At 41.9% G+C, this 23828-nt stretch overlaps 1 protein-coding gene across 4 annotated transcripts in view; it reads left to right on the forward strand.

Moving 5' to 3' along the window:
* Positions 1–17491, forward strand: part of agtpbp1 (ATP/GTP binding carboxypeptidase 1) — a 25591-nt gene extending 8100 nt beyond the window's left edge. Inside the window, exons 6-27 of one of the 4 annotated variants that reach the window (XM_084025813.1) lie at positions 36–182; positions 325–456; positions 625–718; positions 875–912; positions 1215–1423; positions 1560–1737; positions 1930–1971; positions 3112–3212; positions 3946–4062; positions 4631–5403; positions 5915–5998; positions 6105–6194; positions 6425–6573; positions 6749–6836; positions 7545–7689; positions 8259–8409; positions 9602–9782; positions 9990–10119; positions 10706–10837; positions 11547–11723; positions 12909–13060; positions 16829–17491. In XM_084025813.1, coding sequence (XP_083881939.1) covers positions 36–182; positions 325–456; positions 625–718; positions 875–912; positions 1215–1423; positions 1560–1737; positions 1930–1971; positions 3112–3212; positions 3946–4062; positions 4631–5403; positions 5915–5998; positions 6105–6194; positions 6425–6573; positions 6749–6836; positions 7545–7689; positions 8259–8409; positions 9602–9782; positions 9990–10119; positions 10706–10837; positions 11547–11723; positions 12909–13060; positions 16829–17009 — 3491 coding nt within the window. In that variant the 3' untranslated portion in view covers positions 17010–17491. The remainder of the gene's footprint in view (positions 1–35; positions 183–324; positions 457–624; positions 719–874; positions 913–1214; positions 1424–1559; positions 1738–1929; positions 1972–3111; positions 3213–3945; positions 4063–4630; positions 5404–5914; positions 5999–6104; positions 6195–6424; positions 6574–6748; positions 6837–7544; positions 7690–8258; positions 8410–9601; positions 9783–9989; positions 10120–10705; positions 10838–11546; positions 11724–12908; positions 13061–16828) is intronic. The other 3 variants (XM_084025814.1, XM_084025815.1, XM_084025816.1) reach the window with 3 other exon arrangements.
* The last annotated feature ends 6337 nt before the right edge of the window (positions 17492–23828 follow it).

The following is a 23828-nucleotide window of genomic DNA, read 5'->3' on the forward strand; positions in this document are numbered from 1 at the left end:
TCTAATGCTCTTTTCTTGTTGTTTTCTGTCTTTAGGCAGAGGTCGCAGGGTGGGAGTATTTGTTTCTAAAGGAGGAACGGGAATATTATTCCAGATTCTGATCACTGCCAGTAAAGAGTTGCCTCCCAGTGAAGAACTTATGCTGCAGCTTCACTCGCTGCTCGCCAAGGTGGGCCCCAAAGGTAGGTTTAATGTCACACTAACTCCTTCCTCAAAGGTTTTCAATTCAAAAGATGTTTTAAATGTTTTTTTATTGTGCATCCCATTGAACTCCTAAAAATGAAAATCTAGTGATATATTCTCTGCATGATGATGTGTGTTCAGACAGGAAGTTTGGAGTGAAGGCACGTTTGAGTGGAGCACTGAACGCCACCATCAACTTAACTAAACAGAACCTACAAAATTCCAAACTGCTTCTGCCCTGCCTGCAGGTTCTCAGGGTTTACTCCACCAACTGTAAGTTATTCAAACTTAAATACACCACTCAAAATGTTGTCTCTCTTTTGAAGTTCAAGCAGATAAGTGCAAAGTGATACTACAGAATCTCAAACCGATGAAGCCTCAGTGTTATATGATGTCTGTTTCTACTTTTTTCCTGAAATGTACGTGTTTGTTTTTGTTAAGCGGTGAATGCTATTTCTTTGGGCAAGAATGGAGTGGTGGAGCTCATGTTCAAGATTGTTGCGCCGTACAGCAAGAAGAACATCAGCCTGCTTAAGTAAGCAGTCGATTGTGTTAATGAGCCAGCATGAATGCTGTGTTGTAAGACATCCACAAGCCACATCTCCTTTGCCTCTTAAAGACAGTATTTCAAAACTTTGAATCTCTCCCCAGCGGACCATGTAACCCATTTGCTTTGTTTCTAAATCAACAGGGTAGCTCTGGATGCACTGGGAGCACTGCTCAAATCCAGTGAGTAATTTGCTTTGTGGCATTGATTTTGACTCTTCCGTAACATAATGATCCTTAATTAGTGCTGGTTCTTTCTGCCTCTTTCACCTCCATCAATATTACTCTTGCCAATCCTTGACTGCTTTTCTGTTTCCTACTGAAGCAAACACAGTTAATGATCATTCCACATGGATTACCTCATTCCCCAATTTACCCGTTTTGACTTCTCCCAAGCTTCCCTTCATCCCATCCCACAGAGTAAGTAAGTAAAGTACAAATGATCAGTGCTTTCTCGTCCCCCTTTTTTCCAAATCCCCTTTCAGAAACGAATGCTCGGCGTGCAGTGGATGGTGGACATGTGCCTGTGTTGCTGGCTCTGTACCAGGACTGGCATCACAATGACACACGGCATCGCCACATGCTGGTACGCAAAGGGCTGCTGGTCTGCCTCAGGAACATCACCAACATCAAGCTCGGCAGGAAAGCGTTCATAGATTCTGACGGCATGAGGATCCTCTACAACTCCTCCACCGTGAGTGAGAACGTGACACCCGTGTGGCAAACAGTTAATGCATGCAACACATATGTACTGCGCACACACACACACACACACACACACTCACACTGCATCTCGCCTACTCTCTACTTTCTGTTGGTTTCATTTCAAGGAGTGTCTTCCGGTGCGGACCTTGGATCCACTTGTCAACACTTCAAGTCTCATCATGAGGAAGTGCTTTCCTAAGAACCGTCTGCCTCTTCCCACCATCAAATCGGCCTTCCACTACCAGCTGCCGCATGTACCTGCGATGGGGCCTGTTGCGCAACTGTACAGCCAGCCACCCGAGGGTGAGAACACAGGACAACCACACACATGCACACCACCAGAGAGTGCCTCAGCATATCACATGTACGCCCACGCTTTACATTGATGGTTTTTCAGTACAGATAGACACTAGACATTTTTTTTTAAATAAGCTTACATCCCTGGACCACGTTAATGGTTAATGGCAACACTGCTGCACACAATGTGCCTTACAGGAAGAAAAATTCATCAGCCCTGCGACAGGCACTTAAAGAAGGGTAAGACGTACGTAAGAAGCAACTCCATCCTCAGAATACATTAAAAGACTCACTCACTGCTGCTGTCTCATTCACCTCACGTCATTCTTTTAACTTCTCAAAACTAACACATGACATGTGTTAGTGATAAACATTGCTTAGTGCTGGCTTGCTCACTAGTAGACCTATGTACTTGCACTGTAACTAATTTGCCTCATTGCACCCAAAGGCTCTCTGATGAAATATTTGACCCCATTTGCTCTTCCCTTGAAGGTGCTACATTTCAAATTTAGAGCATATCTATCATAGCGGGAATGTAGAGCAGCCGAACCAGCGACTAGCAGCTTACAGTACAAATGTCAGCAACGCCGTAACCGATGGTAACCGCTGGATGAGCACAGTTCAAAGCAGCAGCAATCAGCACAACACACGCACACACACGTGATGCAGGCCAGACAAGCTATGTAAACAAAGCACAGAGAAGCTCGAATGACAATACACACAGGGAGAGTGACTTAGTCTACTATATCTTTACGTAGCAAGTAGTGGTTTTCTGCTATAGTAGTGCTCTAAATTTAGAATTTAGCACCATTTAATATAAAAAACATGTCCTACCAAAATATTACTTTTATGTCGCACTATGCTTAATTGACTGCTTGATGTCCACAGATTTGTGTAAATTCCTGAACAGTGCAAAATAAACGAGGATACAGTGATATACACTACTACCATGGCAGCTCTGATTGGCAACAGCAACCCAGTAATTGCCTTCGTCTATACACTATAGACTCTGCTATATTGCCTAAAACATGTCAGTGATCTCAATATCCATACCATGGAGAACAGTGTCACATAACATGCTACTGCTATTACATAAACATGTCAGTGAGATCACCAGCTTAATGTGTTTGAAGAAATATACTCCTAATTTCTTCTGTTCTCTAAATCTCACACTCATCTCTGAATCATGGCTGCTCACATCTTTTGGTTAACATTTTCTCAGACTAGTCATTGCAATTCAACTCAGTGACCAGAATTGCTTCAGTTCTTATCAGAGTGTTTATGTGCCATCATAATAAACGCCCAGCTCGGGCAAAAAGAAAGGGAAATGTTTGTATGTCATCTCATAATGTACCTTTATATGTGTGTGTGTGTACCTAGTGGATGATGTGGTGGATGACAGTGACGATAACGAGGAGACAGACGCGGACACAGAGAACGATACTGAGAATGAAGAGGATGAGAAGGATCAGGGCACCACGGTAATATTTAGCACTCGCATGCACACGCCATTTTTCACATCTCAACATTTATTTTTTTTATTTTTGGTGAACTGGTGTTCAAATTGTTGAGTGTATTTAGATTTCTCTGGCAGTGATGTAATAGAGACAGTGCAGAGTTCTAGGCCTAAGTGATTTACAGCTTTAACTGTACTTTTTTGACAATAGTTTTGCATAATTGAACTTTCCAAAGGGTTGTGATGTAATATAATTGACCCTTATTGGTTAAATCATGTGAATCCATGTGAATTGGCCGTTTCTGACTTTTTATTATATTGACTCTACAGATTGTGTTATTTGAGGATAGAATCTCTGAGTTGGTTTTCGCTGATGTTGATGGACTTTCCAGCAGAGGGCAGTCATAACTCACCAACCACTCACCAACCACAACTCCCCACATGGCCTAAAACCCTCATATCACAATGTCAAACATGTCAATTATATCTGATATGCATTTACAGTATCTGTTTTGTGTTGAACTTTGTTCTGCCCTTACAGAGTGTGGGTAGGCAATCCAGCCAAGCACTCAAAATGTCCACACACTATAAAATCCACCGACAATTAAACACTACACAAAATAAACTCTCATGAGCTGTAGTTCCCTTTGCCGTTGTTTTTCCATCTCGTATTCCTTTGAGCAATAACCCAAATGCAGCCAGATAGTGCAGTTTTACATTTACATGTGTGTGTTTGCATCCTTTGTCTTTTTGATCAGAACGATGACATAGAGACGGACCTTAACAAGCTACATCCCAAAAAAAACCAAGGCCGTCCATTCGAGGAGTTGAGGGTCTATGAGAGGTTCTTCCTGGAGCTTTCTGAAGACTTCCAGGTCAGGAATTTTTGCCTCAAGGTGCATTTCAAGGTGGAATAAAATGACCAGTAAAAAAAACTTCAATTTATAAACTGTCATGAATCACATTACATGAATTATAGACAGTTGTTACACTGCTCTCAGGTATGTTGGTATATTTTAGCATGTACTATGAAAATGTTATCTTATTGGCTTCATCTCAGAAGGAGACACATACATTTTCTACCACATGCTCACATAGAACCATCTGGTCAAGGTATCTTTTTCTTTTGTTTTCCTCTTTAAATGATCTGGTTATGTTTCCCTTTTTTCTCTCCATCATATTTAATGCTATTACATTTAATTAAATGTTATTATTTGTATATATTTTTTATTTTCTACTGCTTTTTTCCACTGTTTGATTACTTGGAGGGTGTGTGTGGCGTGACATTTGCCCATTTTACGAAGTGCTGAGCATTGCTCTCGTTGTTCTTGTCGGCATTAATAAAAGATCCTTAATTACATTTTCACAGGCTGCACGCGTGTGGCATTTACCACAAACATTTATTGTCTGCTTTTTTCTAATCGATATGTCTTATTCCTACAGGGTTATAACTTTGAATCCTCCAAGAGTGCCTCGACCACATCTTCTTCATCCTTCTCCTCGTCATCATCCTCAACTCGATCCCCTCGTCCGATCATAGTGCCCACGGCTCAAGCCCTGTCCCCAAAGCACGTCCCGATGTTGAGCAACTCTACCAAAGGAGAACACACCCTGCCCTCTCCTTCTGTGCCCACTCCTGCTCCCCCTGCTCATCTGACACCTCTAAAACTGGAAAACATCCACCTCACCAAGGACCAAGACAAAAAAGAGGAGGCCCACATTCCTTCCCCTGACAATCATACAACACTGTCCTCCCTCACCAAGCCTCCTTCCCAAGGGCAGATAGAGCAGGACCTAGCACGCGTGTTGGAGTGCGTCTCTCTAGAAGAGGAAGGGGCTCTGAACACCGGAGAAGAAGTAGAAAAGGGGGTCAAACAAGAAGGATCCCCAGTCAACGCCACAAGGCACATACAGTCTCCACTGCTGCTGGGGGGCATCGCTTCTCGTCGCGTGGGTGGAGGAGGAGGAGGAGGAGGAGGAGGCAGTAACTGGGGTTCAGATTGTGGCTCAGAGGGAGCCGAGGATGAGGGAGCAGTTCTGGAGGTGCCAGACACAGCGCTTCTCCTCCCGCTGCACGACCCCGACCTCTATGTGGAGATGGTGAAGGGAACACACTCTGTACCCCAGTACGCTGAAGTAGCTTACCCAGACTACTTTGGCCATGTAGCCCCAACATTTAGGGAACCCCTTCAGGAGAGAGTATATGGTGTACAGAGGTGAGACATTTTCATGAAAATTTGCAGAAATCCTTTAGTATACAAAATTAAGAGGGTATACAGATAAAACCTAGAAATCAGAAAACATATCATTAAAAGGAATACGATAAAACCGAAAAAGGAAATCCACTTCACTGTAGTCTACTGTGGTGTTTTCCATGCCAGAGAGATTTGCTAGATTTAGGTAAATATTTTGTAATGTGAAGCTAAAGATATGAGCATGACCTGGTGCTGACTTTTGGGGCTCCATGCAGACCCTTTGGAGCCTCAGTAATACAAATGTTTTAGTAAGAAATCATGTGGTTTCGTTCTGGGCTTGCATGGCTGTCCAAATTGGCTTGTCAGTCTGAAAGTGAGCTACAGTTTGCACTTTTAACTTTGCAGTGTATGTAAGGTCACTGTGGGGGGAAAGGCATTTCCTACAGCTTGTTGCATTCATCCTCTTTATTAAAGAATATTTTTTCCATCCCTTGTGTTAATCATGAGTTTGTTTGTGCGTCTGTTCCTGCAGGTCTAAGATATTCCAGGACATTGAGAGGTTGATCCATCCTAACGATATCGTGGATAAAGTCGTTTATGATCTGGACATTCCCAGGTGAGTTCCTCTTACCGCGTTTGTCTATTTTCTGATCATGTTGAGAGCTGTTACATCCAGAACGCAGAATGGTTACATCCGTCGTCCACACTTTGTTGTCTTCCAGTTGTCCTGTGATTGAAGACGATGGCGAATCACTGAAGTTCAACTCTCAATTTGAGTCTGGCAACCTCAGGAAAGCAGTTCAAATTAGGAAGTGAGTGTTTATTGTCATCCCAGTCACATGGAAATGAGTAGCAGTCGCATAATTTGATGTGCAGTGTGAATGTAATCACCTTTCAACCTAATGTTAACATTTAAGTCTGAGGTCAACTTTCACTATATTCAACCTACAACCTTCTTCTAACCTCACACCTCCACAGAAAAAGTTGTAGTTGATGGTGTTTAGGTTCACCCTTACAGTTTATGTTGTGATGTTTTCTCCAGGTACGAGTATGACCTTGTGCTGAATTCAGACATCAACAGTAATCACTACCACCAGTGGTTCTACTTTGAGGTGAGCGGTATGCGTGTCGGGACCACCTACCGCTTCAACATCATCAACTCTGAGAAGTCAAACAGCCAGTTCAACTACGGTGAGACGCAGTTGCCCTTCTCCATCTGACCTTCAGAAGAATTGTACTGTATATTCAATAAATATGACTGTACTTATCTCTGTGTGTGTGTGTGTGTGTGTGTGTGTGTGTGTGTGTGTGTGTGTGTGTGTGTGTGTGTGTGTGTGTGTGTGTGTGTGTGTGTGTGTGTGTGTAGGCATGCAGGCGCTGATGTACTCGGTGCAGGAGGCGATCAGTGGCAGGCCTCGCTGGGTCAGAACAGGAACAGACATTTGTTACTACAAGTAGGTGCACTCAGAATGGGAGAGAGGAAGGCAAAATTACCTTTTTATTAAATGTTACAGTTACATGGGATAAGTGCACGGTTTTCAGGCAGCATACCAATTTTGCGATACTGCAGCTACTGTACTGTAATTTCTTAATTACCTTGTATATTTATGTATTTAAGATACAGCAGCTATAAAGCACTAGACTAATGTATTGTTTACTACAGTGATAATGTTATTATGAGCTAGTATTAATGTACTTAGTACTGCAACATAAAATACTCACCCATTCCTTACAAAATGCACCACATATTTAAAAAGTAGAGCATATATTATGTTACTTATACATAGTGGTCATTTTATGAGATGCACTGATACAATCTATTGCAATACATTACAACTGTTCTGCCATTAAGTATTTTTATGATTTTCTTTAGGGTTTTAGGGCTTAGTTTTTTTGACATTATCAAAGATGTGTTTATCCTTCTCATTAACATACATTTGACAGGATATTATGATTCACATCTTAATATAATGTAGCCTAGTACAACACAACCATTACGCATACAAACTCTGTGATACATATATCACAATCTATTTTTATTTATGGCACAGCTGTTGCAGTGAATCACACTGGATTATACAGGTGTAACAAAGAGCCATTGAGTGAAAGTGCTATGAGTGCTATATTGTGATACATTTATTCACGACTGCTCTTCTCCACAGGAATCACTTTGCTCGGAGTTCCATTGCAGCTGGTGGTCAGAAAGGAAAATCCTATTATACAATGACCTTCAGCACAAGCTTCAGTCATAAGGATGATGTCTGCTACTTTGCCTATCATTACCCTTATACGTACTCCACTCTTAAGGTAGTATTACAATACCAATATTTGCTGTAATCTAAAGGGTATTAGCATTTAGTAGTTTGCATATTTCTAACCATGTTGTCTCACTGTAATGATTTTGCTCCCTACAAAAATGCAAATTTTCTTCATAATCACACTGCAGTAATTATTAGAATTATACCTCCAAAACCCCCAGTGCGACTCCAGATGCAGAGTCCATTGTTTTGTTTCCCTTGTTGTATAATTTATATGCCCTTCAAGTCTTAGCTCAGATGACTACTGTGCTCTCAAACTACTGTACCCTCATTATGTCAATAGTTATGTTTTGCAATTACATTTTGTCTGCCTGCTATATAGACTGTATATTCAGCACAGTCACTCTGTATTATAAAGTGAATATGCAGAATTGCTTATAATACATGCAGCAATAGAGAAGCTCAGTCCGAAGGGGCATAATCACACATAAACAGCCAGTGCAACAATACAGTAAAATGTGTGAGGGATGGGGCTTACATGGAGGTTGTAGATAATAATGTTAATGAGCAAAATGTAAAAAAAAATCCCAAATTTTCTTTTTGTCATTGAATCGTCAGATGCACCTGTCCAAACTTGAGGCTTTGAGGACCCCTCAGATCTACTTAAGACAGGACATCCTCTGTGAGACACTCGGGGGGAACAGCTGCCCCCTTCTCACCATCACTGCCATGCCAGAGTCCAACTCCAACGATCACATCTGCCAGTTCAGTAAGTAAATCACTGTAGGTCCGTGTGCATGCATCTATGCATTCCTATGTCTGGAATTATCTCTACAAGGAAACAATCGACATGTTTTTAAATATAAACTGAAATCTGGACACTTTGACCAACTGTGCTGACTCTTATTACCATATGATGAATTTTTATTGTTTTTTTTTGTGGCCGTCGGTAATCGGCCATAATATCTAAACATTAAATGGCTGCTGTGTTGTTAGCTTTGACAAGCTTTACTGCCAAATCTAATTCAGGCATTTTGGAGACAGAAGTTAATTCTCGTCCTTTCAGAAAGGTTTATGTAAGAAAATAGTTTAAAGGAGTCATCACCTGGAAATCGCAATTTCTCTTGTTAAAACATGCATATCTGTGTTTGACCTCAGTAGAAACTTGCCTGAAAGGCTGGAGTTTGAAAGTGGCGCCGTTTTTTCGCTTCTGCTCTTTTTCCGAACAGGAATAGCACACAAGGGTGTGCATTCCTAAAGCACGAGATTTTGATTCTGCGCCTTCGGTGACGTCACCGTGGCGGCTACTTGCATAAGCCCACCCCTCTTTCACCACCCAACCCCGCCCCGTCCGCTACCTGAAATCGCCGAAGCGCCGCCATTATGTTTTGGAGTCTGCATGCAGGCAAGCCCCCCGGCTCTGTCCTTCCTGCGGCGAATCAACGCGCGCCTCATTACATATTATACAATGCACATCCGGACCAGTCAAAACCTCGCGCGTAATCTCGCGTGATAAAATCGCGGTACGAAAAAGGGTCAGAACAAGCTCAATGTTTGATTAAATTTTTTTTTTTTTTTTCTAATAAGTTTTACGAATTGATCCAAAGCGATCCAAGGGGGGCTGGATACGTATAAAACCAGGTGATGACTCCTTTAAGCTTAAAGGTCCAACTATCCAGAAGTTGTCGTTTTCAGAAATGTGCTAATAAGTGACAGAAATGCTACTTTCCACGACCTTATTAATTAAAAGTGAATCCTTGCAAGAATATTTTACTCCATTACTACCGTGTCTTACTACATTGAAATGGCCGTGGGCTATCAGGGGATGCCAGTGCTTCTTAAATCGGTTTTCCATCCACTGTAGTTCATAGCTGTGAAAGATTTAAATTGAAGAATAAGAGTTTCTCCCCTCAATCCTCTGTTTTGTTTGTGCTGTACTCTCCCTCTTTCTCCCTCTTCAGGGAATCGTCCATTGATCTTCCTGTCAGCCAGAGTGCATCCTGGAGAGACCAATGCCAGCTGGGTAATGAAGGGCACGCTGGAGTTCCTGATGGGTACCAGCCCACTGGCAGGCAGCCTGAGAGAGGCCTACATATTCAAGATAGTCCCCATGCTGAACCCTGATGGAGTTATTAATGGGAAGTGAGTAAAAAAAAAAGATTCTAGAGAGAAAAAATTAACCCACATGCATAGTTTTCAAGTATACACACTGAAGATGCATACACCTGCCGTACTTGGGTCTGCACGTTGCTCACAGCTTTATTTATATTAACACACAATCCGAATCTGTTGCTCTGTTCTATCCACTCTGTCTCCTCCCCCTCTCCTGCCATCTCCTTTCTGCTGTAGTCATCGTTGTTCTCTGAGCGGAGAGGATTTGAATCGCCAGTGGCAGTACCCCAATCCTGAGCTCCACCCCACCATCTACCACACTAAGAGCCTGCTGCAGTACCTCGCACACATACAAAGGGCACCACTGGTACGACCTCTCATTAACGGGACTTGAATCACTTCGGGGGCATTTTGCACTTTGCTGCATCATCTTTCATTTGGGAAGAACGTTTCCTCACATCTTATTAATGTTGGCGCCATTTCTCTGTCCACTAAATTTAACATCAGTGTATCACCACATTACTTTTGAGACATTAATGCAGTTGCAATAAACAATAGTCTCCGTTGGCCTCTGTACTACGCTGTGTGTCAGCAAGTTGGATATAATGGGATATTGCTTTTATAGGAGATTTGTTTACTGTATAAAGGGTGATGGCTTTACAACACAAAGCAAGGTGAGGCCGCTGTCCTTCATAATAGAGCTGGAAAATAATGTCATATTTGAAAAATATGAGCAGTTCCACTGACATTTCCAATTATAACGCAGTATTATATTAAATCCAGTAATGTCAATTTGACGATGATACAGATTAATTTGAGCTGTTAAAACTGTCTCTGTTGATTTGTATTGTATTCATTATTTTTCATATAGCTTTTTCAACAAGTTTGTAAACATAGAGGAAGAAGAGATCACCTGAATCCTTTTCTCCCTCTTATTTCTTGTGTGTGCACAGGTGTTTTGCGACTACCACGGTCATTCCAGGAAAAAGAATGTGTTCATGTACGGCTGCAGCGTGAAGGAGACGGTCTGGCAGTCCAGTATCAGTGCTACATCCAGTGACCTGCAAGAAGACCTTGGATATAGGGTAAACACACACACACACACACACTCATCCATAGTCTTCACCTCCGTGTTTCAAATTACTCTTCTCACATCGCTGAATAATGATTTAAATTAACTTATAATAGATGACCTCTATTAAGATTTACAGAAAAGAGATGCTAACCAGGCAGCTGATTCTTCCCACATGTCTGTCTGTTAAGTCTATTCCTGTGTCCCTCAGTTAAGAATAGATTGTTGCACCGATTTACATTACTGAAATATTTTTTTTGCAATTTAAAACTGACAGTTATTGCTTTTCAATTTCTCTCTATTTTTAAATATCCTCGGATAACGTAACATTATATCCTGCATTGATATGGATTTCCTTATTCTGTTCAATTTAAATCCTTATCCTTTTGGTCTACTGTCTATGTAGTCATTGGCATGTGTTTCAGCGCCAGGTCTTATCTGACAAACATACTTCAGTAATTTCAGTAATTCTCTGTGGAATTTTACTGTGCAGTGGGGAAGGACATTTTTACCTATCATTCACCAGTCGAGCTCGAGATCAGTTTGCAGTTTCACTCATCAGGGTTCTAATAAAGAGGCCAGTTTAAGACGGAGTGTTGCTTCAGGCTTCAGGCTACAAGCCCATAGCAAACATTTTGGCTAGCAGATACCATCTTCCCCTGGATACATGAACGCACACACACCTACACAAAACCACTCAACCAGTTTCATGTGTTTTTCAGGCGCTTCCTAAGATCCTGTCCCAAATTGCCCCGGCCTTCAGCATGGCGAGCTGTAGTTTTGTCGTGGAGCGCTCAAAAGAGTCGACCGCCCGCGTTGTTGTCTGGAGAGAGATAGGGGTGCAACGCAGCTACACCATGGAGAGCACACTCTGTGGTTGTGACCAGGGCAAATATAAGGTAAGAGCGTATTGTATTTGTTCATAGGGTATGGACAGAAAATGTTTTAATTGGAGTTCAATGCAAAAACCCTGCAGTTAAAAACTCCCTTTGTGCTGCTAACACAAAAAACATGCATGTCTCAGGCAGTGTTCATTAAAACACTTCACTGCAGCAGGTACATGGTGGACCACTTGCATACCAGGGGCATCCTGGAAGTTTTTATTATTTGTCTATAATTAATTATTAAGCCACATTGGAGGCAGATTGGCCAGAGCTTTTTGACTTTCTGACCAAACTTGAACACAAATTGTGCTGAGAATTAATTGCTTGGCCAATGTGTCTGGTCTTATTGCATTTTACTTGTGTCTACCCCTTAAATGTGAGAGGGAGGTGCCCCTATAAATCTTCAAATGTCCAGCAGGTGGAGCTGCAGTACTTTTTTCCACTTTGTCTTTACTTCACCTCTTGTCTTTTTTATCCTCATTTCCTTTGAATCCTTTACCTTGTTTTCTTCTCCCTCACTGTCTTTCCATCCCCGCCTGATTTCCTTTCTACTGAACTCTGCCAATATCAACATCTTTCATATCCAGAGGCAGTCTAAAGATTCCATTTAAAGCCCCCCCCCCCCCCAGTTTGTGCGCAACTGTTTGTCCAGATGTGCAGGAACTAATGTCTACTGAATTTGGGTGCATGTCTCTGAGGTCAAGCCAAGATTAGATGTTCCTAGCTCTGCTTTGGGGAAATGGAAACATTCAAGTTTTTTGGTTGTGTGCTCTGTTTGAGTCCCAGAGTGAGTATTTATTTCCTTGTATGATTGTACAGCACTGTGAAGACTTTGTTAGGGCTGCAGGTGTGAGTGCATGTGCGTTTGAATGAGTGTGTGCTTCTTTTAAATGAAATGTATTGTCACGTTTCCACATGGAAACTCTCCTCAGCAACCGCTTTCCTGCATTAAGGATTGGGCTGTTTGAAGATGGACAGCGGCTCCATCCCCAGGCCCAGAGCAGCTTTTAAAAAAAACCTACAGCAGCCATTTTAAAGCAGATTTCTGTTGGAACATTGAAATAATTTTTTCAATCTGTATGCTGCACACATACCGTGCTGGATGGTGGCATTTTGGTTTGGTACAGTTCCTCTTGGTGAACATTTCAGTATCTATCCATTAGTATATGCCTTTGATGTGCATGTCCGTGTTCTTTTCAGGGTATTCAGATCGGCACCAGAGAGCTGGAGGAGATGGGAGCTCAGTTCTGCGTGGCCCTGCTCAGGCTGAAGAGGCTAACTGGGCTCCGCAATCACCAATACCTGCTTGATTTGGAGAACGACATCATTGGGACACAGACAAAAGTGGTCAGGTTAGTAATGTGGAGCCTGCTGCAAAATCACATATACTGCTGCTGCTGTGAGGGGATTTAGAGATCGTGTTGCTTTAAAGGTTAGAAACTCACAGCCACCATACACCGTTAAATATGCTGTATATATCTGTGACTTCCCTCATCTCTCTTTTTGGTTCTCCTGGAGGTCTTATCACATTCCAAAAACGACCTACTATATTTATTAAACATAGCCTGCCGTTTGTGATTTTAAATTTAAACGTATTACACAGAGAAATTCGCTTCTGGTGTGAAGAGCTAAACTGCTGCTCGAGTAGCAGTTGACATATCGCAGCACTTTCGTGTCGAGTGTGAGCCCCACAAGTCTTACAAAGAACCTTTGAAAAACCCCTTATTTCTAAGATAACAAGTATTTCTGTTGCCAAAAATTCTACCTGGAAAATAGTCACAGAAGTGGTCACAGAATGTGTTTTGCTTTTTATCTGCACAAATTCCCCCTCCTGACTGCCTGACACGTTCCCCCGTTGGCACAGCGGAGGCACTCCTCAAGAACCAAATGAAGGCATGCATTTATGCCAGGCTTCTGTGGGCATCATTGAAATTCTATCAATGATCGTGCAGGATAAATATAATGAAAACTCTGAAGTGAGGGGAGAATGAGTATGAATAATTGTCAGCAATGTCATTTTTTCTCAAAGAGACCACAGAACAGACACAATACATATTTTTTTATTATTCTGAAACCATTAAACACCTACACAGTGAGGTTTTTCAGGGCCACAGTGAACAGAATGGTAACATTTGGACTAAATCCACAATGAACATGCAAACGAGTATCCTACACTGCCATCCTGCACAGTCACTTGTAGCTTTTATATTAAAGTGATCAGTGTCAGAGCATGCCCTCTTCCACTTAAGTGTGTTCAGGACTGCAGTATTCAATATGTTCAACAAAGACAAACACGAATCTCACCCGTCAAACCAGTACAATGTATTATAGCTTTACGTTCTTCATACCTCTTGTCTAAGAGCATCAGTAGTGGTTTCATTATAAAGTTCATCCTGATTATTGTCTTTGAGTTCACAACCAGCCTCTCTGTTTCTCTCTTCTCTGTGTTGCTTATCGAGTACAGACAACTCAAACTAAAATTAATCTCATCTTTTTATTTCCTTAAGATTAGTCGATTAATTATTTATCGGGAAATAAATTAATTTTGATGTTTATCCTGGAAAAATCCCTAAAGTTCTCTGGTTCCAGCTTCAGCAGTGTGATGATTTGCTGCTTTTCTGTGTTTTGTAATTTCTTAGCTAAACAATTAAGCAATTCATTGATAAAGTAGTAGATAGATGATTAAACACTGAAAAGAACCTTCAAATATGTTTTTTTCTGACGTCATTAAAACCGTATCAATAGATAAGTATTAGTCATAACCCTCCCTTTGCCAAACAACGCTTGCTAAAATTTGTTGTGAAAAATATCAGGTTGATAAACCCATGTGAAGTATGTTTTTATTTATATTTTTAGCTTAATAAAGAGGGCCTAAGACCACCCAAACCAGAACATAAGGAGTTAAAGATAAATTAGGTTATATTAAGTTTTAAATGATGTTTTACCTAAATCATGATCAAACTCTAAACACAGACTCATTCCAATTTATTAGTTGAACCACAGTTTATTGAATCTTCATCCATATTTTAAGAAATAACTTCAGCCAGCGTTACCCTTCTATATCCCAACAAATGACCACATGGCTTAACTGTATGTCAATCAACTCTATTAAAATTCCCTGTTCAGAGATGTGAGGTCCACACAGATCAAATCGTACTTCAGCTCAACACCGCAAATAAATTATTAAAGTTGGCCAAACCCAAGCCGCGACCACCAAGGTTATCATCATTTGTTTTTCCTTTTTCTTTTTTTTGAAGTCAGCGCTCTCTCTCCTTCAGATTTGTTAAAGCAGTTGGTTTGAAAGAATGGCTTTAAACTTAAAACCACTTAATGCTCACGTCTCTCCCAATCTCTCCTTCCTACTGACCTACTCTACTCTAATATTGATATATTCATTCATCATTTATGGGCCTGATCATTAAGGGACTCCAAAAGTGTTTTTGTGCGCTTGTGTGTTTGCGTGTGTCCTGGGGATTGGCTGCTCTCATCCCGGGTTTATGGTTTTATGCGTGGGGCTTGGTATGGTACCACTTACCATTTAATAGGTCATCACAACCATGATATCGTGGCCATTGGGAGGCGTCTGCGAATAACTGGGTGTCTCGGAGTGAGTAAATGGGCGCGTATGGGCATGGGTGTGTTTTTGTGTGAGTGTAGAAGACGGAGAGAGATGTTTGGAGATGTGGAGGTTTTATCCACATGTGAATGACGGTAATTGTGGATTTTAATGCACATAAATGGATCTGTATATTAAGATGGACTGCGTATAGACATGGCTGCAGTTTGGTGACAGAAAATGTAACCCAAAGAAAGGAGAGATTGGGTTTGGAATTTCTATAATGGCCTATAATGGTTTACTCACAATGCTCATTATGTCCATCCACATCATTACACACACACACACACACACACACACACACACACACACACACACACACACACACACATTTACTGTACGGATTTACAATTCCTCAGTCTCTCTCTCCTGCACTCACACACTGGTGAACTTGGTGGGAGATCATTGTCTGAGCCCCCTCTGATCGACTGTCTCTCTGGGATCACATTTCAGACCATTAACACCATTAAAAACCCACTAAAGCCACTAAAACCTCAAAGAACCAGCAACCATTCAACCATTAAGACCCATAGGAACAAAAAAAATAAAACGGCCTCACCAGTCAGAGCAAGCTTTGTGTCCAGTTGCTATTTTTGTTAAGATTCTAAAACTAAATATGTATAATATTGTCGTAGATTCAGGATCTATTGTTGGAAAGGAACTCACGTTGAACTCAAGATATTTTCTTTTTGCTATCATTTAGAAGTGAAACAATTACTCAATTAGTTCTCAAGAATACCATTTTATCAACTAAACAATGTATTTATTCATTTTAAATAATCCATATTTAAATTATTATGGAAAATGCTGTATTCACACTACGAGCGACCAAAGGTAGACGTAGTTATGTCGTTAATTAGCACCAGCAACGACTGGTGACGATTGAAGCTTCGCCGTGTCATTGGAGTGCTGAGAAGATCAACTTTGATTTGTTTGCGCGTTAAGCAGCAACATGTGTCAGACGTCCACTTGTAGCTTCATGTCATAGGCTTTTTTTTTTTTTAAATGACGTGCTTCAAATGTGAACATATGCTTCATGTCAGAGTTGATGTTGATTCTAAGCACAGCATAAAGCAAACATAATGTTAATCCAAATAAACTGGCACATTAATCAACTTAAATAGTGTTTTATGAGCGCTGTGTTTGGTTTGCGATTGAAACGTGCTTCTCAACAGTACAATTTCAAGGACCATGAAACATATTGTAGATGAGTATTTATTCTGTGACATCAGCCTCCAGTGGCTTTGAGTTCAGCTTAGAGTGAAGGACGGTCACATGATTGATATATATATATATATATTAGGGAAGATATGTCTTTATTTTAAGAAATACCTATAATAAATGTAATAATAATTATATGTTTAAAATATCCATAAGCATCAGTGCGATGGATGATTTTCCGAAGCCCTGACATGATGTCTGTGAGGAGTTTTGACCGTGACAGGCTTATTCACCTCATTAACTTACAGAGAAAAGTTAACGACACTCTTATTCTGTTATCCAGCAGCAGCCCCACAACCTACGTGATGGAGGAGGACGAGCCGTCCTTTCTGGAGGCGATAGACTACAGCGCAGAGAGCAACGATGAGGACGCCGAGGCCGAAAACGAGCTGGCCCCCGAAGTCGAGGGGAATCCCAATCACCTCGATCAACTGTCGGACTCTGAGACGAATCACAGGGACTGAGGTGCTCGGATCGTCAGATGATCTAAAGTTAACATATTTCACGGGTGAAATAGTCAGAACACACGTCTCACTTTGACTAGTGAATAAATAGCTTAGATTGACACCTAACCCGATATTATATAGACACTGTATGATGGTACGTAGCCTACATTGAGGTGCTCCTTTCCCACATGGATTGATTTTGTTGGCCCACTGGAGCCGACCGTGTTGCTCAATGAATGTTCTCACCTTTCACCGTCATACTATAACCTTCATGAACTGTAACCCCTGACCTCAGACACCATATAGCCTCTGAGATTCACTTATAGCTCGCCAGAACAGCAAACAGCAGGCACCGCCGATCCTTAACTTGAACCCCTTGTCCACGCGCTCAGCCCTCCCAGCCGATCTCACACTGAAGCTACCTGACACGGCTGTGGTAGTGTAATAGAGCCCGTGGCTTCTGTAGGTACTGTTTTGGGAAACTCCTCTCACACATCACTCTGTGTTTTGGTTGAAACACTCACTGGTGATGGGAGGAAACTGGATCTCCCCCACTGGCCAGCTTAGAGATCCAACCAACATGCCTTCTTATCCTCCTTTGTCCCCCCTTTCGTTAGTCTCACCCTGCACTTTAACTTTTTTACTCCTTTTGCCGACACTTCCTTGTGTCCTTCCTTGCTTGCCACCTCCTTCCCTTCTTGCCTTTTTTTTCTGACAAGCCAAGGTCGTGGTGTCTAAATGGGATGCAGGGATGACCTTACAGCTCTATCATAGGTCGACGTCCGGCATCCCGACTGTCTCGTGTAGAAAAACCTACTCGGATGCAACATCACTTGTTTTTGTGACCTCACTTCCTCCCTTTAACCCCTCCCTCTTCGGCTGTAACACACGTGGTCCCATGTTCCATGTGCTGCTTGCCTTGCTTTATCCAAAAATGAATCCATTTATATCACTCAACTGTAGAATGTTCACGTCTTTAACATGAAATACCGTTAACCACGAATGAAATGCCGTTATAAACCACACTAACTAAAAAGCTCTGGTTTGAGTTTCTCGGGTCACATACGACATTAAACACACATGATGATGGAATGTAAAATATCCACATGCACTGTTGGTGTTCTCGTTGTTTTTATTAATAGACAGCATCAAACTGACAAAGCAGTAACAAACAGACGCATGAGCTGCAGAGAGCAGAAAACCCCTTTTTGCACTTTGGAGAAACTATACACACAAAACAAAGAGGATCAAACTGAACGGAACATCGTTTTGCAACATGTCACGGTTTGCTAACCTCAGCTTCGGTCACCTCATTAGTTTGACGTTCTCAGAGCCCAAAGCCTGTGTTAACATTGCTGTGATGTTTTTTAAATAAATATGCTGGAAATGTAGTTTCCTTTTTAATCCGTTCCTCAGATTTGTGTGTACATTTTGTTGATTTGCTGAGGAGAGACCCATGCATAAAAAACCCCATGGTGCTTTGTATTGAGAGTATAAAGTAGTTTGTTTGAGTATTTCTTATTTTGTTCACGGAGATGAGGTACGTTTTTGTTGCATTTGTACAGCTGGTGCATGGCTATTACGTGTTGTTTTTATTCTGTAATTTATTATGGGTTTTTTTCTGGGATGCAAACCTGTATGTATGTGAGGCATTTTTTGTGTGTGTGTGTGTGTGTGTGTGTGTGTGTGTGTGTGTGTGTGTGTGTGTGTGTGTGTGTGTGTGTGTGTGTGTGTGTGTGTGTGTGTGTGTGTGTGTGTGTGTGTGTGTGTGTGTGAGTTTAAGTTATTCCATTATTCAGCTCAGCTAATGCTCTTACAGTTTGTTTCTTCTTTCAATTTGATTATCCCCTCTGACTCTCCTTCACTGCCCCCAAACATTTTCTCTCTGTCTTTCTTTGTCTCTCTTACCTTTTTAATTTCCTCTATTTTCTATCTTCCTCTTGGCGCTGCTGTTTTTTTTATTTTTTTTAACTCATGGACAACTAACAAACAGGTCCTTGCTCTGGGCGTGTGTGTGCGTGTAACGAACATATGATGTGAAAAAATGTCACTGTGAGAATTGTGTCTGCTGTTATATTTATGTTTGTCCACGTATGTCGGGCTACTTTTGTTTTATGTTAATTTTGAGGTAAACAAGCAGTGATAGCAACTCATTTTAAGTTGATTGTAACGCAGAAAATTGAAGAGTGAAGATGTTGGAAATAAAATGTGAATGTCGTAATCTGCCTCCTGTATTCTTTACTGTATGTGTCCTCATGGGGACCTTTCTCTCCACCTTGGTGAAGTAACTATAATAGATCCGAACTGAGTGCTGGTGAAAGCGAGGTGATTGGAGAACCAAACCAAAAACCTTAACAGGGAAAATGATTTTCCTACAATCTGGTTTCTTATTTGTTTTGCTTCCACTTTTAGTTTAAACCTCTAGTTGGTTTTGATCATTTCGATTTAAACTCGATTTTGTTTAAACATGCACTCCCTTCCAAGGCTGTCTATTCTACCGTAGCTGTTTCTTTCCAGTTACCTGAGAAAATATTTGTATATCTGGAAAAAAGAAGCTATGGAAATGATGATTTACAAATAACTTTTAGTTTAGGTGTACAAAGGATTATATTTATGTTCAGGTACAGATCTGTAATGTTACAAATGAAGGACATGGCATGTTTATGGCACTGTTGGTCATTGTAATTGTTCCTACCGTACATACTGAATGGATGTCTTCCTGAATCCACTCCTCATTCTGGTAACAAAAAAACATTGGACAGTGTGGACATGAGGAACAATAACTGTGACCAATAACTAATACGTACATATGGGCATGTGAGTATTGCTTGAGGACAGGCTTGAAAAATGTTCATGTAGTCACTCTTATTCTATCGACGGATCTATTCCTCTCTGCAAAGACAGAAGGGCAAACGAGTCTATCTATAAATGTTTATCTATAGATCTGTGTGTGTGTGTGTGTGTGTGTGTGTGTGTGTGTGTGTGTGTGTGTGTGTGTGTGTGTGTGTGTGTGTGTGTGTATTGTAATGTTTTCTAGGCAATTATTAAATCTCCAAAGAAGAGGCTTCAGAAATCCGATGATGTAAGGGTATGTCCTTAATCAACCTCCTGGAGTGCAGCAGCTCTCGGTTCAGTCTTGGGGGCTCGAAAATTACTTTATTTATTCACAGAAGCCATCAGGAGTGGTAAAAAAAATGTCTTGTAGGTTTTTTTTTTTATCAAATCTATAACATGGACCTGACAATTAACCCCTGAAACGCATAACACCGGCAGTATCGGTCTACAAAGCACTGTCTGGGTTTGGTATGAGTTGATTTATTTCTGGGCTAATAGAGCATAAGTAGACACTCGATCACTTCATGTCAGTGGCACAGTTGTATAAGCATTTGTTTAGCGATGTACCTCCGCTGCTTAAGTGCACCCGGGTAACCTAATCTTTTGCTTCTGAGTGAATGACTGAGGAAAGGAGGGGTAACAAAAAGCACATGTGTTTAAAAAGAAGCGTTGTATGATGCCGAATAGATAAAAAATGGACAAGAAGGATGCAGCGGAGAAGGGAATATGGGAGAGAGACAGTGAAAGCAGGAGGGGAGAGCAGAGGTGGAGGAGAATGTTAATCTGAGGAAGGCAGCAGGGAGAGAAAAGCTCTTTTTCAGTCTAAGCCCCACGCCCTCACTTCCTGTCCCTTCTGTCAATCAGGGCAGCTGAAGTGCATCAGACAAAAGAACCCCCCCCAACACACCCACCCATATCCTCCAACCACCACAAAACACCAGCACCAACCAACCAATTAACTGCTCTGGTCAGAGGACGTGTGTGTGTGTGTGTGTGTGTGTGTGTGTGTGTGTGTGTGTGTGTGTGTGTGTGTGTGTGTGTGTGTGTGTGTGTGTGATTTTGAAGCGCTTCTGTACGTTTCTCATGTTCATCAGAGACACCAAATTAGAAATGTCTCTCCCTCCGTCTCACGCATTTACGCCGGCGCCGTGCCCAGCCTCGATCTTCACACTGACAAGCTCATTTTCTGTAGTCAAAGTGTGGCTCCGTGGGCCTCTAATAGCGTAGCCAATTAGTGCCAGTGTCCGACTTGGCCGCTCCTCTAGCTCACTGGTGGTCCCACTGAGGGACAGAATGGCCGCAGTGAAAAGGTACAAGACCACAAAGAACGGCCTGACAAAGACGTGTGTGTATAGGCTGCATGTCACAGCAGCACACAGGAGTGGAAACATTCTGTGTGTGTGTGTGTGTGTGTGTGTGTGTGTGTGTGTGTGTGTGTGTGAGATCTCATTATAATTCAGCATGAGAAGTCCTCAATATGGAGTTAAGCATTATAAGCTGTTCCACGTACGATAGGAAGAAGTGCTTTTGAAGATGGTTGAATTGATCAAATTGTTGCCACTAAAGCGACCGAAGTACCACAAATTCAATCCTGCACAGACACCCGGGATATGGGTCAAGGTTCAACAACACTTGCAACTGCGTAGCATTTTTTTTCGTGTGTAAAATTTGCGGTGTGTACCTTTAATATTTAACCTCACAATTACACTCCAGTGTGTCGTACATGGCATCTTTCACTAGGGGGAGACACTTCTAATTGTGTTCCTGTAAAGCGACAAGCCTGTTATGTGCAGCTTTTTGTAAACGGTCTTCGAGCATAACAGAACGAACATGGTGGGTTTCGTTCGCTCGTGTGTGTGTGTGTGTGTGTGTGTGTGTGTGTGTGTGTGTGTGTGTGTGTGTGTGTGTGTGTGTGCGTGCGTGCGTGCGTGCGTGCGTGCGTGCGTGCGTGCGTGCGTGCGTGCGTGCGTGTGTGTGTGTGTGTGTGTGTGCGTGGAGGACAGAAATCTGGGCTTGTGATAAACCAACAAAAGACAGCTTGACATAGATGACGGATGAAAACACATCACTTTAATATTCAAATGCTCTGCAAACGTTTTCACAGGCGTTCACATGGACCCACTTTTTCTTTTTTTGCGTATGAATAGCCCTAGATAGTAGATACACACACACTCTCACACACACACACAGACATAATTGGTTACATAGGGAGCAGAGCCAACTTGCACCTCTCGTTGTCATGGTAACCAGAGAGACTGATTTTTCTAGAAGCACTTACTCACATCCCGTCTGTTATTCACTTGTTTGTTCATTCATTCCTCCTTTTAGCCTTTCTTTACACGACTATCCCCCCCCCCCCCCTCTCTCTCTCCCTCTCTCTCCCTCCCTCTCTCTCTCTCTGGGTGCTTTTCAACCCATTTCCATTCCCACCTCTCCTCCAATAAGATGCCCTCTTAGCATGCATATGCAAATGAGGCAGACTTGAAACCAATTAAAACAAATTGAATAACGAACAGCGTTGTGCCCTCAGAGACAGTGGCTTAAACCCACTAACACATCATCTGAGCAGTTACAAAGTCTGTATGATATCCATTCAAAGGCCTCCTGCTTGTTTTATGGGAACTATGATGTGATAATTTCATCTGTATACGTTGGCTCCTTTTTTGAACCAACGACCCAAATGCAGCATCTCCTCGCTCTTTCCCACTTCGTTTCTAGCACGTCCTTTGCCTCTTTTCCTTGACTTCCCCCCTCGACGCCCCCGCAGCTCTCTCCAGGGTGTATCAGGTTATCATTGGCCAGCAAAGCAGGAAACAGGAAGTATTGCTCCATAGACAGAACTCTGGAGATTCTAGCTGGACAAACACACATACACTCACACACACACATTCATGGAGGGGGAGAGACGAAGAGACAGCAGGCTCCCTGAGTCAGCGTCCAGTCAGACCCCAGACCAAGTCGACTTGGGGTCGTCGATGGAGAGACGCCAGCAAGATCAACATAACCTTCATGTTAACACACAATCTGTATTAACTGCATGCTGGACAGAGTGTGTGCATGTATGCATAAAACACACAGAGCCACTTAACATAAAGCATAAAGCATGGTACGTTCATGGGAAGCCGGGGGGAGACAGTAAACATGGCACTAAGGAAGGTGGTGAAACGAGAGAGTTAGTGGTGATGATGGATCCAGAGTGAGACGGACACAGACAGACTGGCACACGGCTGTCTCAGGAGTGTGATTCATATATAAGTTAAAGATATAGATACGAGTGCAGCGACCTCTCTACCTCCAGCTCTCTATACCCTCCATACCCCGCTGCACAAATATGTACAGGAAATATTGAAAACGCAGCCACTTAGAGAAAAATACTGCAACTTCACAACACAGTTAACTGGAGAAAACACAGGCAAATGCCAAATGAACATAACAAAACAGAATCAGGTTACGAAACAACGTTTCCAGAGGACGCGGCTCATGGAGTTATCTTTTCCATTGAGAACTGTTGTTGAGAAGTGGGTTTTTTTTACCTGAAGGGCCACAGGGGGCAGCGATGAGCCCACTCCACACTCCAAAACAACAGCAAACAATCACATTTTTAGGCTTTACAGAGCTACGTTAGCCTTCATACGTTCACTTTCAATATGGTGGACAACAGATCTGAAAAAAAAGTATTTTGTCGTGCTTATTTTTGTCAAACTCGTAAATATTTCGTCGTCTATTTGCATGTGTTTTTTTTGTTTTTTTTCCAAACAGTTGCGGTGTGATGTGCATTCAGGGCCACGATCCGTTACTCTATGCATCCATCTAAACTGTTAATGTAAAAGTAAGCAATCAGTATCAATTATTTAAAGTCAATTTTACAACATCCTTTATCCGTGTGTGCATGTGCTTGAATCTTCCTCTTTAATTGACAGAGGTAATTGTCAAAGGAAAGACGGATGATGGAGGAATCTTAAACAGACAATCATTCAGCAGCAGCAAGGAGACTGTTGGGAA

Source organism: Eutrigla gurnardus, assembly GCF_963514095.1.
Source record: "Eutrigla gurnardus genome assembly, chromosome: 13".
In the NCBI taxonomy this organism is placed as follows: Eukaryota; Metazoa; Chordata; class Actinopteri; order Perciformes; family Triglidae; genus Eutrigla; species Eutrigla gurnardus.